At 36.9% G+C, this 19,463-nt stretch overlaps 1 protein-coding gene across 4 annotated transcripts; it reads right to left on the reverse strand.

The window, feature by feature from the left end:
* Positions 1–1,084: 1,084 nt before the first annotated feature.
* asb10 (ankyrin repeat and SOCS box containing 10) lies at positions 1,085–14,192 on the reverse strand. Of its 4 annotated transcripts, none has more exons than XM_041244638.1 (5): positions 13,689–14,192; positions 9,563–9,830; positions 7,800–8,304; positions 5,278–5,391; positions 1,085–2,666 (listed from the first exon to the last, which is right to left on the reverse strand). In XM_041244638.1, the coding sequence occupies exons 1-5, from the start codon at positions 14,020–14,022 to the stop codon at positions 2,481–2,483; spliced, it is 1,407 nt and encodes a 468-aa protein (XP_041100572.1). In that variant the 5' UTR covers positions 14,023–14,192; the 3' UTR covers positions 1,085–2,480. The 4 variants fall into 4 exon arrangements, with proteins under 4 accessions (XP_041100572.1, XP_041100575.1, XP_041100574.1 ...); XM_041244641.1 differs by lacking the exon at positions 13,689–14,192 and adding an exon at positions 12,873–13,641 and having other exon boundaries at positions 1,086–2,666; XM_041244640.1 differs by lacking the exon at positions 13,689–14,192 and adding an exon at positions 11,635–12,961 and having other exon boundaries at positions 1,086–2,666.
* Positions 14,193–19,463: the final 5,271 nt, after the last annotated feature.

Consider the following 19,463-nt stretch of genomic DNA (forward strand, 5'->3'; position numbering starts at 1 on the left):
ATTTTCACAAGAAATCTATTTACCCTATTCTGTATAGATAGGTGTTGTTATCCATTTTTAAATATTAAGCAATGTAAAAAAAGATGTCAGACTTCACAAAAATTTGAAGTGATGTAATAAAAATGAGTACAATTTCAATATCGTTTCCCCCTCAATTATATTATTATTATTATTATTATTATTATTATTATTATTATTATTATTATTATTATTATTATAATGCTAATGATTGATAATTAGACACAATGCATATAAGGCTTTATTTTAGTAAAATATTCCTTTCCATGGGAAGTGGTTGTTCAGTTACAGTTAGTCAGTCAGTTAAAAAAAACAAAAAACAAAACATTTTATGCTTAGAAATTGTTTACTGTAGAAAAAGAATCAGACAAGTTAAGCAATTTGAGACTGGTGGACAACCATTAATGTATATTGAAGAAAGTAATGGCATGACAAGTAATGCATATTCATAACACAGAATCGTCTAAGAATGCTGTGCAAGTGGATTTATAAAGCAAAGTGTCCCTCAGCATGACAGCTCCAGGTGAGATGTACTGCAGAACGTAATATGAACAAAAGATTAGCTGAGCAGCTCAAATTAGGAACCTGTGGCGTTAGGTTAGCACTGGCTTAGTCCAGATAGCAACACATCACAGGAAATGCAGATTTCATTATAACAAACAAGTACAAAATATATGTCTTTAGATTTTTTTCAGTGGTGCAAGATCTCTTCTCCTCCTATTGTACATTGGATTGGAGAATTAGTATCTTGCTTTGGCGCCCAACCAGTTAATATTTTTAATATGGACATTTTCTTTAAAATAATTGTCAGATCATATTTGTGATATGCAATTGTTGTAATAAAATCATTCAGTAAACCAACCTTTTAAATAAAAATAAAATTAAACCACAAGGAAGACCCGTGTTTTAGTAAAAGCATTAATAATTCTTAAGCAGACTGAATGTATGTGTTAAAAGTAATGTCTTTTTTTGTATATTTAATTTAATTGAATTTAACTTTTTTGTATATCATTTGAACAGATTTCTTATATTATATATATATATATATATATATATATATATATATAATTTAAACTACTTAACCCCCTAATACAGTACACACATATAGTGCCACAGGCAGTGTTGTGCTCTGGGATATAAGGTGAGGAACTTTACTGTCTGGGTTGGCTCAATGCTCCTTAAGCTAGATTCACACAAATCCCCAAATCAAATTCATAAGGAGGTCTAGTGCAGTCAATTAATGCACACCTCTGGAGGCCTGGCTGAAAATCTATTTCAGTCCAGAAGTAGGATGAAACTTAATTACAACACTATTTGGCCTAGTTTGGTAAACTGGAAAGTGTGGGGGAAGACCAGGCAAACAGCAGCTGAGGTCTTCTGATCAAGATTAAGATACATTCTTGGAGCTTTCAGGAGAAGTTCACAAAGCACCTTCGTAATCTATACATTTACAGTGCATCAATATTGATCTTTAACCATAGGTAAAGCAAACAATAAATAAAGATATGTATCAGGCTGAGAAGATTTGATTTGAATGTCCTTAATAGCAGTAGAAAAAAGTGTTTAAAGGGTGGCTAAAATAGACCCTTTGTGAAGAGTTTTAACATAATTTCAATGATGTTTTCAGAGCACACTCATGAAAGGGCTTTATGGCATTAGATATGGAACTGTGTGGAATTGCAGCCTACAGCACCCCCTTGTGGTCACTAACTTTAATACAAAAAGACACAGCTCAGTAGAAATAGACAATTATATATATTTTTTAAATCATTTAATTTAACTTTTTTGCAAACCAACAGTTAAATTCAAGAACTGTAGAATTTATATGTTCAGTAGTTTGAGCAAAATGCACACACAATGTATAAAAGTAAAAAACAAAAATCTAAAACATGATTTACATGTCCATCACATGTCCAAAAAACCATTTACTTGATAAAGTATATCTCAATCTATTTTAGTCAACAGCTTAAAACACAAGAATCTGTGATCTGTAGCTCTGTCAATTAAAAGGTAAATATTAAAAGCTTTTATTGTATTATTCTTTTATTTCAGTAAGTAATAATACAAAAAATAATTGTGTCAATTAAACACATTAATTCAATTTGGCATCATGCACTATGAAGGAGTAGACTGTGTGTAGGGTTCCTCTTACTGTGATACAAGATGCTACCTTGTGCATGACTGAAAATGACTGAGTTTCTACACCCCATATTTTATGACCTTTTCTGTAATACTGGAATACCAGTATTATATCCAGCCCTTACACAAAGACGCAGACTAATTATTTATTGATTTAACTGCAAATTAAATGCATTTTTAATTTTTTTTATAGCAAAATCAATTTCTGGAAAATATAGCTGTTCTACAGGGATTTAGGTGTGCTGTTTGCGCTTCCAGGTGAAAGGGTTTCTATTGGTCGAATTAATGATCAATAAGAAATTGCACTGCATTTATTGTCCGGGTTAGTGCAGGCAGTCACGGAAGTGCAGCAGCAGGTAGTTCTGTAGGAAGGTGGGCAGGCCAAGCTTGGGCACCGCCTGATGAAGCCGGCCCTCCAAGTATTTCCTCAGCTTGCAGCGAACCAGGTGCTGGAGGGACCGGGGTCTGTTAGCCAGGGCAAAGAGTGACTCATAAAAGTAACGATGTTTCTGGCAAAAAAAAGGAAGGCATCTTTTAACTCCTTTATCTCTAGAATGATCTATAGCACACTCCTCCATTGTGCCCACCCCCAGTATCCCCAGAAATTAAGATGTTTATTAACACATAAGGGAAAGTCGTGTTGAACTGTGAGCTTTTAACACGTAAAACCAGCCTCACATAACGATGAGGAAAAATTCTGCAGTGAATTTATCCGAAAGGCTGTTAGATGCAGCTAGAAACCAGCCTTGGAGTTCAGAACCTCTAGCAACAATCACAAACACCAAACAAGCAGAGAAAAAGATGGAAAACCTTATTCAAGTGGCAAGTATGCTCTTTCCTTCTTATGATGGTTTCATTGATTTATACTTCAAATGCCTTCCTACCACAATAGTCTTTGAAAAAGTGGTCTCAATTAAAACTTCTGGTTTAAGTAATGAAGAAAGAAGTTTGTCAGTAATTTACACCTCCCCACAACAACTGTACATTCACAATGATTAGTATGATGAAAACATTGATGAACAGGATATATATGAACAGTAAGTACAGACTAGTATAGAGTAAGAAATGGTATTTCAGTGTTTAATCACAATTTAATCCTCCACGTGCAAAAACATAAGTGTGAGATATAGATGGAGGCAGTGTTAGACTGGGGGGAGGGGGTGTGGACTCTCTGGCCAAACAGTCACTGGAATTGACAAGCAGCACTGTTAACTGGAATTGACAAGCAGCACTGTTAACTGGAATTGACGAGCAACTGGTTTTTAGACGTCGATTACATTTAAGTTTTTTTTAAAGAATCATAACAGCTGACTGTTTTTTTTTCTTCCAAAACTATTAAATCTATCAAATTAAAGACTATTCGACAGACTTGATGAAAAACAACATTTGCTCATTGACCCTGAGTTCCTGCATCGCTTGGAAGTTGGTTACTTATTCCCGATTCCTTAATCGCGGTGTAGTTGACAAAGCAGTGTGTCCTTTTTTAACTCACTTACACATCTTGCTCAATTAATATATTGCTACTATTTAAAACATAATCACTCGCTCTTTCAAGAAAAATGAAAATATTAATAAAAAATCTGTATCAGCAGCATAGCGGTACCCCATATATTACCCTCTTGGTTTGACCCATTTACCCCTGCGTTGCTCACGAAATATTGATGTATCCCTAGAGAGGTTGTTGTCTCCATTTTGCTGAAATACTGCAGTTATTTATTCCATTTGTGTTACATTTGTGGGATGTGAATAAAAAGCTGGTCAAATAAGAAGCAGGCGAATAAGAAGCCAACTTCAACATCATACTTTGGACCGCGTTTATCAACAAGTAAGAGCAAAAGGATTCCTATGCTATTTTTATAGGTTACAATTTGGAGTGCTGCTGCTCGGGGGGTACGACTTGTTCAATAAAATAATTAGAGACGATAACCTATCTAGAGATACCTAGATATTTAGTGAGGGGGGGGGGGGGTAGATGGGGCATCTAAAGACATGGCCCCATGTGTTCTGTATTGGTTATGAAAGGCTAAATTTTGGGGTGCTGTTGCTTGTGGGGTATGGCTTACTCACTAAAATCTTCAGTGTTTTGCAAAGAGGAGGCGATAACCTATCTAGGGATATTTAGTGAGCAAGGCGTCTAAGGGGGTACATGGGGCATCAATAAGCGTGTCCCCATGCATTCTGTATTGGTTAAAATGGGCTACACTGAGAAAGCATCTAAGGGGGTTAATGGGGCAAAATAAGCGGCTAATATATGGGGTACCACTATGCTGCTGATACAGATTTTTTATTAATATTTTAGTGTTTCTTGAAAAAGGGAGCTGTTATCTGTTAAATAATAGCAATATATTAATTGAGCAAGATGTGTACGTGAGTTAAAAGGACACACTGCTTTGTCAACTACACCGCGAATAAAGAACCGGGAATGAGTAACCAACTTCCAGGTGGCCATTCCTGTAAGATCTCTCAATTTGCTGAAAATAAGTTCTTCATTACAGTGAATATGTGACGTCAAGGCCTTGTTAGTTGCCTCTCTCTTTTTGTGGATGATATATCTTTGTTCTCTGGTTTTAAATAATCATTGTCTGATATTTTTTTTAACATTATACCAGACATGTTGTATATATAATAACAGTTTTTTAAATTGTATTTTAAATGTTTGGGACCAATTAGAAGATGTGAATAGTCAGATGTTTTCCAAATGGTTTCATGTGTGTTCATCAGGCATTAACATTTTTGAAAATCCACTATTTTCTGTAGGAGTCTAACCCTGGATTGAGGGATGTATGGACAAGAAACTTATACATTTCCCCCAAATCTGCTACTCTCAAAAACTTACGCTAAATTATGTTAATACCAAGTGTCATGACCGTTGGATAAATAGTTCATCAGATATATGCAAACAGGTACATGTGACATCCACAGCCCTCTATATCCTTCACATCTGATATTCTCTGTAATGTTAATACGAGTTTTCATGACACTTGGATAAGCAGTTCCCCAGATATATGGAAAAAAAATTGAAGAATAATACAAATATAAAAACACAGAGGAAAAGAATTGGGCCCAATTTAAACAGTGATGCCAAACCAGTCTCTAACTCTTGTTATTACTGTAACTCACCTGGAAGACTTCTGGAGAAACAGCCTCCAACCAGGCGTCTGTGATTTTGAGGCGGTCGTAGGCGTTCATCAGAGCCTCAATAGTCCTGGGAGAAGGACAGCAGTACTTCAGTACCTAAAAGAACACATCTGAAGGTCATACTCCTGCGTTTATTATTATTATTATTATTATTATTTATTATTATTATTATTATTATTATTATTTTATTTATTTGAAAGATGACTTACAAGACGACTTGACTTATCAAGACGACTTACAGGGCAGTACAGGGTTACGATGCAAACTATCAGTATTTACATACTGTATAGTTTACAGCATGCAAATTATACTATTAAGATGCACCAAGTTAGGAATGCCAGAGGCACCTTGAATTAGCAACAACCAGCTAACCACTGTTAATATTGTGTACTGCTTTTCTAAGCCTACTTGGGGTTCTATTTGAGCAACAATGGTATTCTAATTACATTTGTTTATATTGCAGCTTCACTTCTAATTAAACCCTTCTTCTGGAACTCAAAAACGATCTGCCTTCTCCTATTCATCAATCAGTCAGTCAGTCTGTCACAAGGGAGGGAGGGGTGCTGGAAAGCCTACGTTAATGGCTTTAGCTGTCTTTACTACCAAAATTCGAACTCCTTGCTGCCCCTAGTGTTGATCCATCGGCACAATACAAGGCACAGACCTGAAATAGATATTCTTGCTCGAAAGGTGAAACTGCATGTACGATTGATTAGCCAGCCGTTTAATATCATTGAGCCCTCCAGCCCAAACTATAATGCATTTTCTTATTTTAAGCATCGCTGTGTGCTCACTCAACAAGCTGCACTATTCTGGGTAAAACCAAATTGGACCTGCTAACAAAGGAAGAGAGAAAAACCTCTCACCATGCTGTTCACTGACAAGGCGGTAACAGTTTACATTAAGTGTCTCTAGCTACTGTGTATATACATAGTAGTTGCTTAGTAAATAAATGTGTACTTACATATAATTACAATGTTATTATGCACACTGTACTTAATATGTACATTTTTTGCACACTATAACCCTATCCATAAACCTAACTCTAACTATCCCTACCCTTAACTCTTTTCTGATACAATTATATTTATACAATATAATTGTATAAATAGATACAATTGTATTTACGTATATCATGCAAAAATATGTATACTAAGTACATTGTATTTATGTGTAAGTACACATGTATTTACTATGTAACTACTATGTAAACACACAGCATTTACTGTAAAGTAAAACCGAGAACACTTTCTAAAACTAGGTAGGTGCAGTAGAAACTTTGCTTTGCTTCTGGATCCTCTTCACAATGTCACCCAAAGTCAGAGACTCAAATGTGAAATGTGCCTTTATGGATCTCTTTGTACTGTACCATGGAACAAGTGCTTTTTGTGGTGTCCCAATATTTTTACTCTATAGCCTCTATAGCCAGATTTGTGTTTGAGTTTGAGCTAAAATGCTTTGAAAAAGGCAGCTGTCGAATGTGCCCTGTACATTTTGGCCCCCTGTTTGGCAATGAGAAGAGAGAAAAAAAACCTGGGGAACGTGGGAAATAATTAAACACTCGAAGAACTGAACAGATTGGACCTCCCTTTGGGGGATTTGCAGGGAAAATCAGCAATTAACACTAATTAATCTCTTATTAACGCTGCCTAATTAGGAGCGAGACTATTTATTTGAAACATGCAAGTGTGTTTGGAGAGAAGGATGCAGCTTTCCCTGAACGGGGATGATATTCACAAACATAGTGAAGGGATAATCTACCTAGCAGTTGAGCAAATTTATAAATCCATGGGAACCTAGGACACAGCTGTTAAGTGGAGGGGGCAGAGTGTGAGGAATTCAAGAGACATAGAGGCAACTGGATCTGATTGACAGGTTTTTTATTGAAGCACAGAGCTCAGTAGTGTTAAGTTCGCTGCAGGCGTGCCATCTTGGGGGCTGGTATGGGTCAGTACTCCACAGAATATCTGGTACTGCAGATAGTGGTGTCATTAGCTCAGTAGCAAAATCTCGACTAATTCCCAAGCATGGTGCTACGGGGCATTGAGTTGCCTAAGATGCCATTGTTTGGATGAGGCATTTAAGGTCTTGTCTACCTTGTCAATATCAGAGATCTCTCTTTTGAAGCGATCATAGCAGGATGTTCTGGATAAATTCTAACACAGGTCTCAAAATAAGACTTCAACTCTCCATACAATATCTTCTAACATATTTTATTGTTGTGCACATAACTTTAATCATTTGTAATCATTGAGTATTACTTCATTTTTGAGAGAAACATTTATGTTTTGGCTAGTACCTTCTTTGACGTAAATAAATAAATAATAAAAAAAGCACTGTGAACCACAAAATCATATGTTAAACAGCACTCCTTGTGTATTTGTTTTTCATTGCATCTTGTTTGGATTTGTTGTTACTTGGTTTTGTGATTTGTTCATTGCAACCCCCCTAATCAGATATATTGTGTGTATTTGTGAGGCTGTAAAAACCTATAGTGCACTCACCTTGGGCAGTGCCTCGGGCCAGACGCGGATGGAGCCATAGTTGAGAAGGGAGCGGACAATGAGCTCTGGCTGGTGCTCAAGCTTGAAGGCCACCCCTTTAAGGATGTTGTGCATGGGCGCGTTGCTGCTGTAGCTCATAATATTCACGTTGGACCCTTTCTGCAACAGCAGCTCTACCACTTTGGGGTTGACGTTCTTGCAGGCCATGTGCAGAGGGGTCTGCTTGTCCTGGTCACTGGTGAAGATGTTGGCCCCGGCCTCGACCAGCCGCTGGCAGATATGGTAGTAGCGTTCCATTTCCTCTGCACTGTGTGGCTGCGAGCAGGCAGCATTGAGAGGGGTCTGCCCCTCATCGTTCTGTTTCTCTATGGCCGCACCATACCTCAGGTACAGATCGACGTGCTCCTCCAGGCCGTAGCGCGCTGCCAAGTGCAGGGGAGTGTCGTCATCGTCCAAGCTGCGCCCATTCACGTGGGCACCAAACTGCAACAGGAGTTTGGCACATCTGTAAGGGAAATGAAATGCAAAAACAAATAGCTGTATCATCCATAACTATGTAACACTAAAGAAAAAAAAAAATAGATATACTGAAATGAACTAAATAAAATAAATAAAATATTAATAATAGTATTAGTGGTTATAATAATTTCTCAATGCTTTTTTTATATTACTATGTACAATAATATGACATGCAATTTTGTATTTGAAGGCTTCTGTCTACTATTTTTTTTTACTTCCTAATTTTGAAAAATGTTATCAATGCATTGGTTAATCTTGATTACGGGTCAGATATTGACATTTTAGAGTTCTTATGGATTGGAGGTCATTCCAAATGGGCAGGCGAGACTTTGAGGCAAAGTAAAGATTCAATCTAAAGCCAAGGTGAATCTGAGTTCTGAGAAGCGGCACAAATGGTGCAGCTTTCCAGTTTCTTATGCAGCATACATTATGGTTTGTACAAAAAAAGAACACTAAAAAATGTATTACTTTTTTTTTTGTTTGCTGCACTTCATGCAAATGACTCAAGTTAACAACAGCATACACTTGGAATGTTCCAATATCTAAATAAACAATCTATAAACACTACCAATTAATAGCTGAGCTAACTATGTTTATCTAAAATATCTTTCCTACAAAAACCTACAATCTGTAATATATGTCACTCATACACAGAGTTTTTGCAAAACTTTTGACAGAATTTGCAGCATCCAGCATTGTATAGTAAAACCTGTCTAACCCAGCATCACTTGGGACCAGAAAATTGTGCTGATTAATACAATGTTTGCTTGCTTACAGAGAAACTGTAAAATCTGATATTGTAGCTAAAAAAAAAAGGTACATGCTTTTTGCACACTTTTGAAAACTTTAAGGTAGTACATGCAGCAGGAGTACTGTCCAGGTATACCCTGTAATTCAAAGATTAAAGTATTCATTTAAATTTCACTTTCTCCATTATTTAAACAAGCATTTTACTGCAGAGACACCTTATCAATGGGACATTAAATAATAACCTTAATGCACGTTCTACAGCTCTTGAATGAATGTGTTTTTATGTCCTTTAAAACACTCCTCCTGCAAAGCACCACATTGAAGGAGCCACAAAATTCCTTTTCTGGAGGGAATTTTTGTTTTAATACCAAGTAATTAGGGAGCATTAGGAATTTTTATTTTACTTTAACTAACATGTATCCTGCCTTAGCTAAAGCAGCTCACAGAATTTATATGTAATCTACCCCCTAGTATTCATAGACACAAAAACCTACTGGAATGACTGTGGGGTGGTGCACAAATGGAGGGGCATGAAACCGTCTTCTGTGACTGAGTTGGCACTCGCTCCGTAAGTCAACAGCAGCTTGGCACACTCTGTGGTGGCGTTGCTGCAAGCATCGTGGAGGGCAGTCCTTCCCCCCGGGGCTATGTCTACCTCGGAGCCTCTCGTCAGCAGGTGCTTCAGGCAATCGGTGTAGCCGCGGCTCGCTGTGATGTGCAGAGGAGTCGTCAGCTCCTGCTCGTATGTCAATGACCACAGGCCTGAAATCACAAGCAACAAAAAGCAAGCTATTGTAGCATGGGGGGGGGGGTTTGCACCTATTGTACAAGGCAAGATAGAAAATAAAGATCATGCTGTCTTTAATTTATATTACAATACAATACAAATTGGTTTTATTTACTGCCTTTAATAATAAGGCGCTTTTCATCTAGGAAGAAAAAAAACACAAAGCTTTTAACATCCAGGTAGAAAGACTGATCAAAACTAGAAATGGGACTTCCCTTTTATATAACCTAGGACAGTGGTACTCAACTCTGGCCCTCGAGATCCGTTCCAGTCCTGGTCTTTATTCCAAGCAGTTCCTAAATTAGTTAATTGCCTCTTAACAGCATCAATTAAGTACATGCTTGGAGTAAAAACCAGAACTGGAATCATTCTTGAGGGCTACAGTTGAGTACCACTGACCTAGGGGATATGTCATAGCAGATCGAATTGTTTGTAAACAAGTACAGTGGAAATGTGAAAAATATCTGATAAGTCCAAAGGTTAAAGATTATATTAGTTTCTCTCTTATATATTGTAAGAGGACAATTTCCAGACATCCATGAATGCACAGTCCTGTGCTTGTTTATTCAGGGGTGTCAAACTCAGTTCCTGGAGGGCCGCAGTGTCTTCTGGCTTTTGTTCCACCCGAGCTCTCAATTACTTAATTGGTCTAATTATTTGATTACCTGGACACATTTAACACTTCTCTTCAGGCCTCAAAATGTTTCATAGGTAGTGTACCTTGAATCAAGTGCATTTTTAAAACCATCAACTGTAAAAGACCTTGAAAAATATTAAATCTGTCAAATTCAACAAATAATTACATCAACTATGTTAATTGAGAGCTTAAGATGGAATAAAAACCAGAAGACCCTGCGACCCTCTCGGACGGGAGTTTGACAGCCTTCGCTTAAATACTCTAAGACTGAGCTGTTATGTGGAACTCCCTCTGTGTTGAGAGATTTAGCTTGTTTGTTTTTGTTTTTTTGCATGTCTGTGAGTAGCCTATTGTATTGCAATAGCCCCTCCACTGGACAGTTCACCACCTTCATGTTTAATGCCTGTGTTTGTTAATATTTGATATTCTGACAATCTTACAATATTACTCTGCCCAGACAGAGGATCCGCTTCAAGCAGCCTGCATGACCAGTTTGGTTTCACTTTCTGCTAAGTTTGCAGGTAATAAGAACTGCTACTAATATTAGCAAACCTTGAGAACTATATCTGACCCAGCATCCCTATGCCTTAGCAGCAGGGTTACTAGAAAAGCTTTACAGGTCCCCATTAATATATACATATATACTGCATGATACTGAAACAGTTACCGGTGCATGTAGCACAGTTTGAAAGACGTGCAGCAAAGGCATTTTCAAAGTGCTCCTCTAAGGAACCTGGAAGGTTTAGAGCAGAGAAAATATGTTCTTACCGGAGCCCTGCTTGCTCAGTTTAATTTATAGTCCCACATACATGGAAATTGAATGAAGTTTGTATTGACCACTTGTCTATGGTTGTCAGATATTGATTTTTTCTATGTGATTATTATTATTATTATTATTATATTATTATTATTATTATTATTATTAATAATAATAATAATAATAATAATAATAATAATAATAATAATAATAATTTAAGCACATTAATACACCCAAATATATTTCTGACAGAATAGACAAAGTAAAACAAAATGTTTACAGGGCTGATACCAGTATCTTCAAAACCTGACTTTGATTGATACAGAAAGTGTATGAATCTGCCAGCATGCATGGAAATTACATTTTGAATTCTACATACGCAGACCCCTGTAATTAAACCTGTAATTCCTCCATTCGTCAACATTGCTGGTATCGAATATGGCATTTAGGATCCTGTGTGACTCTGGTTCATCAATGATGCTGATAATGGTATCTTCATCTCCTACCAGCAAGGCATGCCAATACTGAAGCTCCCGGCCCTCCGCTTTTGCAGTTGCAATGACGTCTGTACAAAAGTTTTTACGACTCATTATGCCATTTTTAATTTAACTTTTCTGATGGCTTGATCCTTAAATAATTTCCCAAGACTTTTGATCTGTGCTGTTTGGCCGATTTGGTGTCTCTCGGAGTAATCCAACCATCCTGTTCCTTTGGGAGAGCGCATGAGTTTATAAACGTTGTTTATGAGCCGACATTCTATTTTGAGGGACACACTGAATGATATGATAGCTGTTTGACGCAGTCACTGCTAAGAATCAGAAGACTACTTTAGTAGGGATTGACTAGACTCTTACTTACCAGTCCTCACATTCAGGACAGCCTCTTATTTGTTTGTGTTTAAAAGGGTTGCAGGATTTACTGAAACCACTAATGGTACTGCATTACTCAGGATGGGGGTTGCTTCTTCAGTTTAACAATGTAGGTCGTGCAAAATACAAAACAAAAATATCAGACAAAAGATACAAAGATGCTCGGCTGTGCAGTACTTCCTCTAGAAAGGAAGATGCTTTCAATTATAAAGTCATACCTGGCTGGCTCTCCTAGTATATGTTTATTAATGGTCTTTTCAAATTAGAGAGTTATCACATGTGCATGCCGAGCAACCCACACACTTTGGCTCTCCCTCCACTAACCCAGTACAGATATGTAGCGTAGGATTAGCATGTCTGAATATACATTAAGTCTTTCATGTTTACGAATATTTATAATGTACACTAACCACAGTAAACTAAATTGTAGAGCTTACACTTAGACCAGAAAAAAAATGTTAGCTAAAGTTCTCCCAATTTGGAAATACATATAGAATGTACTAAAATAAAGTGTTCAGATAACAACTAGGCAAATTAATAACTTACAGGATTAATTTAGTGTCTAAGTTTAGTTATAATGTTTAGTGAATGGCTAAATGTTTAGTAGTAGTAGAAAATTAAACTGAAACATGCACATGTTTAAACTTGACAACTCTGATATGCAGTATCTTGTGTATTTATATATAATTAGCAGTGCAGACCCATTGGTGCTCAGGATGCAATTCACTGATGATCAGTGAAGAAGGTTCCTTACTTGGCATGCAGAAGTTGTAATGGAAATTCCTCCAGTCCTCGGTGTCACTGGTATCAAAAATTACATTTGGATTGACGCTTGAGCTGTGTGGGTCACTGATGAGCCTGCACATGGTGTCTACATGCACCACCACCAGGGGGTGCAAGTACGCCAGTTCCTGGCCCTCTGCTTTCGATATAACGATGAAGTCTGAGTTAACTATTTTTACGACTGTCTTAAGAAATAATTATTTCAATTGGTATCCAGAAGTGTTATGTACACCCAGCGTTCTCAGGTCCTATCCCTTGCGTTGAAGACATAGATCATCTCCTAATTTTCCTGCCAGCTGTAGTTCAGCTGGAACAGACAGTGTTTGGTTTGTGAAGTTAGGTTGCTATGTGCTGTTCTAGTCTTGGGGGCTGATGGGTCTTGTGATCAGCCAGTTTTGGCCCTGGAACAGCTGGCACATTTCAGAGTCTCTAACTGTAAGGGTAGTTGACCTGCTAGCTATCCCCTATAAACCCTTGATTACATTTTCTGTTCTTTAGTGAAGACTCCTTTTACTTTCTAAATGGTGCAATATGATTGCTAAACTGCATTGTGATAACATTTTAGTTAAGTAAATTATTTTTTGATGTCTTTAAAATGTGCTTCAAATTATTTTAAATTTGTGTACTCCTATAGTTTATCAATACATTTGTAACTCATGTATTTATGGTCCAGTATTCTAGTCACTGCTGCAGGATCAAACATCTTCAAGATAATAGTAGGAGCTAGCACATACAATTGTAGGTGGCAACACATATTAACATGTCAAATAAGTGGAACTCTTCCTACCGAACTTATTGCTGATCCAGCGCAGGTCCTCCCCGCGAGACTCAATGACAAAGTTGACGGATGTTCCCTTGGGGAAGAGCTGCTTCAGTGTGTCGAGGTCGCCAGTGAAGATAGCATTCTGCACCACCACGTCCCGGCACACCTCTGGCTGCTCCACCACGCTGTTCATCTTTTTCTTTCCTTCCTCTTTACACCTGACCTCCTTCTTTAGCAGGTACTGGTTCAGATGTGGGGCGCCTAGTCTCTTCTTGTACATCTGCCTATCCAACAGGTCCTCTTCCAAACGTAAAGAGCGCAGAGCCGTCGACGTGAAGGCAAAACTGCTGTGTGACATATTGAAAAAGATTTTGAACTCCCCCTCCCTTCTTTTTTTTATGTGAAAACGTCTCTTGAATTCACAAGCCTTTTGGCAGTATGACTCGTGTTACTTCAATAGCAGTTAGCAATAGCTAACGTTCAGTTAATCTCCCCTGTGCCGTGACAATCTTGTTTTGATATTCAATGTCAGACCCTTGTTTGTTATGTTACTATATATACACAGCTTGCTGATGACTGCCTTTGGAGCAGCATGTTGATTTACTGCTTGTTCAAATGCACTGTAACTCTTCAGCTTTCTTTCACTATACACAAAATCATATTTATCCTACTAAATAAATACATTCATTACAAAACAGCATACCTTAATTCTAAACGTGAATGGCTCACTGTGGGCTTAGTAAAGATTTTAGCTGTTCCCTACTTTATAAATTTAGAACTGACACCATTTTTAAATCCACATTTAGTTAACCTTTTCCTGTGCACCTCTGCATTCATGCTGGTAAACTGGTACCACTGGGAAAAGTTTGAGAACCCAGAAATGTCAAAGGATTTCAAGGAAGTAGAAATGTAAAAAACAAAAACAAAAGCTTTGCAACTTAGAAACAGCCGCCAATAACAATTTAAAAAATGCTGACAGGTGTCAAACATATAATGTATTATTTTGTCCTGTTCTGAGGCATCCACACTGACTTATTTATGGGATTCGATGACTCTACAAAGCAAACTGGAAAGTCAGTTTCTGCTAGTAGTTTCTCATGGGAAGGGGCAAGTTACTTTGCACACTTCTGTGCTCATTTACTCCCTGCTATGCTCATTATCGTTTCTGTTCAAATGTGAGATCAGAGAAAACGGTCAAAAAATTTATACAAAATAAATAGCAGATAAGGTAGAGTGGAAAAGGGACAATGCAAACATTATTTAGGTTAAGTGGTGTTATTATAGTAGTATTACAGTATTTGAAACATGAATAATGATAGCTGCATTTATTCTCATCAATCAAATTTTTTTTTTTTTGGGTCTAATTTATAAACCACCTTGATTTTTCAGGGCCAAATTTCTTCCCATTTTTAAAAGATAAACCTCAACAAGATAAGCTTCAGAAATAGACAGAACACGTGTGGTTGAAATCAGTGTGTGCCAGTATTGATGGCATAGTGACTCATTGAGTAATGACAGTGTTCCCTTGGCTTGTTCTATTTGTGTCTCATATATAAGCTGCTTTCCAGTTACAGCTAGTCTTAAAACACTCCCCACATAAGCACTGGGGGCAATGGGCAAGCAGACAGTCATTCTCACATGACACAGCCGGTAGGTATTTATGTTGGGTCAAAACAATATTTATTGAATTACAACTGTCTGTAAGCCTGTATGTCCTGTCTAAGACGGCAACACATTGAATACCAAACTGTCAGTTCAGCTTGGTTTAATTACATTCTGTCTGTTTAGAAGCATTAGAGTATACAAAGGTATTTAGAATAGACAATAAATAAATGCAATGCTTATCTCGTTCTTGTTTTTTGGTACTTTCTTATAAAACATTTTCTCTGCCTCGCCAATCCATACCACAGAGGGCTGCAACTGACTGGCCACCTGAAAGATTTGGCTATTATAAGAAGGCACAATGCTGGTATTCCATCAAAACCAAATGAGTTATGAGTCCTTTTATTTTTTTAATGAGCTTTTGATAATTGTAAAAAGTAATTGGAGGGGGCTCCCGAGTTGTGCATCTGGTAAAGGCACTCCACTTGGAGTGCAGAATGCGACCTATAGCCTGGAGAACGCCAGTTCAAGTCCAGGCTATTTCACTGTCGACCGTGGACGGAAGTCCTGCCTGTAAACAGCCCAGGGGTGCATGGTCCTCCAACACTGTCGCTCTGAGGTGGCTGCATGGCGGGCCTGCAGAGTGAAAAGAAGCAGACGGCTGACGGCGCACATTTCGGAGGACATGTGTGTCCGTCTTCATCTCTCCCGAGTCAGTGCGGGGGTGGCAGTGTTGAGCCAGTTGAAATAAAAATAACTGGGCATTTTATTTTGGGGAGAAAATCAGAAAAATAATTGGTGATTCCAAACTTAAAAAAAAGAAAAAAGAAAAAGGAATTGGTTTACAGGTGATTGCTGCCTGTAAATAAAATACACGAACATTAAGTATAATTAATTGATAAAAATATAGAGTTTATAGTTAAATAACATTGTGAGAATAACTATGAAATAGTTATGACACAAAGGAGCCATTTTAATCAAGTATAAACTAATAATACAGCGCTTAACAGCTGACTGGCCTTTTGAAATAAATCTCCATTCTTCAGTTATTATTCAGAGCTCTGAATTAATATCTCAAAGCAAGCTGAATGGATATGCTACTGTAAATACTCACGCTAAATTAATTCTGCAGTCAGCATAACTGTTTCTTTTTTTATGAGAATTTTTGGGGTGTATGCATGCCAGCATCCAGTAAAATACTGTAAGCAAATATCAAATATCACTGTGGCTTCCAAGTTTCTCCCATGTTACCAAGTATTGTTGGATACTGGTACTGTGGCTGTCGATATTATCTTGAAGACAAGGTGCAGCATTATCTGCAGCCCACTCTTCCCTGAATATGTGATTGTGATGTTCAACGGGGAGGATCAAAGAGGTTGGCATCTGTCTCAGTACCAAAGGCGTTTACCACCATTTTCTTGCCAAATGAATTTCACCAATGGTTCTTTTTCGTGGACATCTGAAGAACCTGTTAGAACATATTTAGAAACCATTAATGCTGGTGTCGCCAAACAGCTCAGTAATGTCAGTAGGCCCCCAGAATTTGAATGCACTAATACTTACTAACTTTCCTAAAGAGCAGTCAGTGAGATCCCACAATGCACCACAGCCTGCTTTAAAATCCAGACAGCTAATGTTACACAGAACGTGTTATAAGAAAAATACTGTTTACAGTTTCTTGACAGATTGTTATCTACAGCTATGGCTAAAAGTGTTGCATAACCCTATAGAAATAACACATTTTACTTCATAAAGTTGAATGAAATCTGCTGAATAATGCAGTCCATATACTTAATGAAAAACTGACAAAAATGTTGCGATATTTACGATATCATTTTGTAGTTTCTTTGATTACATGATGTTAAATTAAGATCTAAATTATGTTCATATAGGTTTTTATTCATATAAAATGTCGGTTGTAGAACAGGTTCAGAACTGCTGGTCTGGCACCATTCTAATATAATTTTAAATACATTTCTGACTAACAGAAATTAAAAGTGCACCGTCATACCAAGAGGTAAGACTGCATACAAAGAAACGACTTGTCGCATATCAGACAGCGATGGCATGGGCTTAAGATCAGTCTGACGCAGAGTTGTCTCTAGATAGCTGTAATTGCCTGAAAAAAGGTGGAAAAATATATTTATTTATTAATGTATTTATTTATCTAGATACACTTTCAGACTCAAAGTACCTTTCTATATTTCTAAATCGCTACAAAGATGTTTCTTTTGTAGCTCAGTGTTAAAGAATAGTCAGTTTGAATTGCTCTTTGTTAAAGTTGACTAAGTTATATGTTTATTCAATTGTAATCAATGCATTAATGTAATATGTATCATGCTCTTAATGCAGTGCCCCCATTTTATAATGCTACGAATTGGGAGTTATAGTTAGAGGCAGTGCTGTTTGCATTCTGCCTTATTTCAAGAATGGCAGTTGTATTAGAATGGCATTATGGGGCAAATGACAATGCTGCCTCAAGAAACACATTGGGTATGTTTTTAGACATTGCTTTGTCAGTCAGAGTGTTAAGGTACACAAGTAATGTATTTTTTTTAAAAGAACTTAATAAAAAAATATGTTGCTAAATAATACATATATTTTTCCTTTCCACTATAGTATGTTTTAGATACATTTCCAGTTGTATTTTGTATTTATGTATACTTTTATACTAAGATACACCATTTTCTTATGATGTGATTTTCAAATTAAATGTACTGTGGTTGTCCTGAGTGCAACAAAATAGTTTTGAAACTGAAACGAACCTCTTTCTAGCACTAGCAATATCATCATTGCCCCTACTTTTTATTATTAATGTAGATACACCACAACAAAAATATCTTTAGCACAAAAAAGTATGCTAAGCCCCGTCTTTGCATTGAGATCAGAAACAATTCATCAATTTGCAATGACAGAAAAACACCTTCTCACACAAGACATCTATATTAGTTATGATGACTATCTGTACTGGAGGTAATGACAGTGATCTATATAGTAATGGCACAGTATATATCAGCGTGATGCCCAAATTGATGCAGAAACCATCACTGTTTAGTGTATTACTCTAGGTATCACATTATCCTTCATTACCAGACAAATAACCAAAACGATCTCCAGTATATGATTGCCATTTCTAATACAGAGCATCCACCTTATGGAACATTTGACTGTGAGAAATAATGCTGCAAACATTATACAGTACAGTATGTGCAGGTTCATGAAAAACAGGATTTTTTTAAACTTACCAAAATAACAATATTATAAAAAGCAATTCCCTAGGTATTCTGATTCAAAAGGAGTGCACATTATCAAAATACTTTGCCTTATTCACAAACACTTTAAAGATGTATAAAAAACGATTTAAAGTGATTGCAGCAAACAAAATAACTGTATACATTTTTCACATCTTGCATGTTCATTTACTATACTGACAATAAGTGTGTAGTTTTGTAAGAAACCTGTTTTAACAATCATTGTTTTTACGTTGTATAACATGCTATCTGATGCTACGTTATTTTCAATAAATATCTGTTTGGTCTTGCTTTCAGATAGTCTGCACTTTCCTTGTCATTCCCCTCAGAGTGTATTTGTCCCCACCCCCCAGGGCCATCTTTCCTGTCAGTAACTAACTAGCTGCTTCCCCTAATGACGGACATACTGTACTTTGCAGCCAATAAGATACTTCACCCCGAAGACCCTGCTGAAGTGAACTGACCTAAGAAGTACAAGTGCGGCAGACTTTCTGGAGCAAACAGATGTCATGTCTTAAAATGAAAATACATGATCACGTTTTGTTTAAAAAATGCACATTTCCTATATAGTGAATGGAAATGCACAACAGGTAAGATTTCTGAAAGTATTTTGTTGGCTACAATTTAATTGCATATGGAATTTTCTTTCTTTCTTTTGCTTATTTATTTGTTTTAACATTGCAATTCATATACATTTACTTTTATAATAAATATCTCACTGAAACAAAATTAACAGTTAACATGCATTAAGGTTTGGCGGTTAATTTAGCCCCTTTTTGCTTTATTTAAGGCACTGGCTATGTCCCCTTTTATACTACTCAGACCCCTTACTTCATATTTTAGTATCCCTAGGTCCCTAGGTAGAGAATTGTCTCCTCTATATGTTAAATATTTTCATTAATAATTAAGAGGTGCAATGGTACCCCAGATATTTATATATATATAT

This window comes from Polyodon spathula, chromosome 3 (assembly GCF_017654505.1).
Source record: "Polyodon spathula isolate WHYD16114869_AA chromosome 3, ASM1765450v1, whole genome shotgun sequence".
NCBI lineage: Eukaryota > Metazoa > Chordata > Actinopteri > Acipenseriformes > Polyodontidae > Polyodon > Polyodon spathula.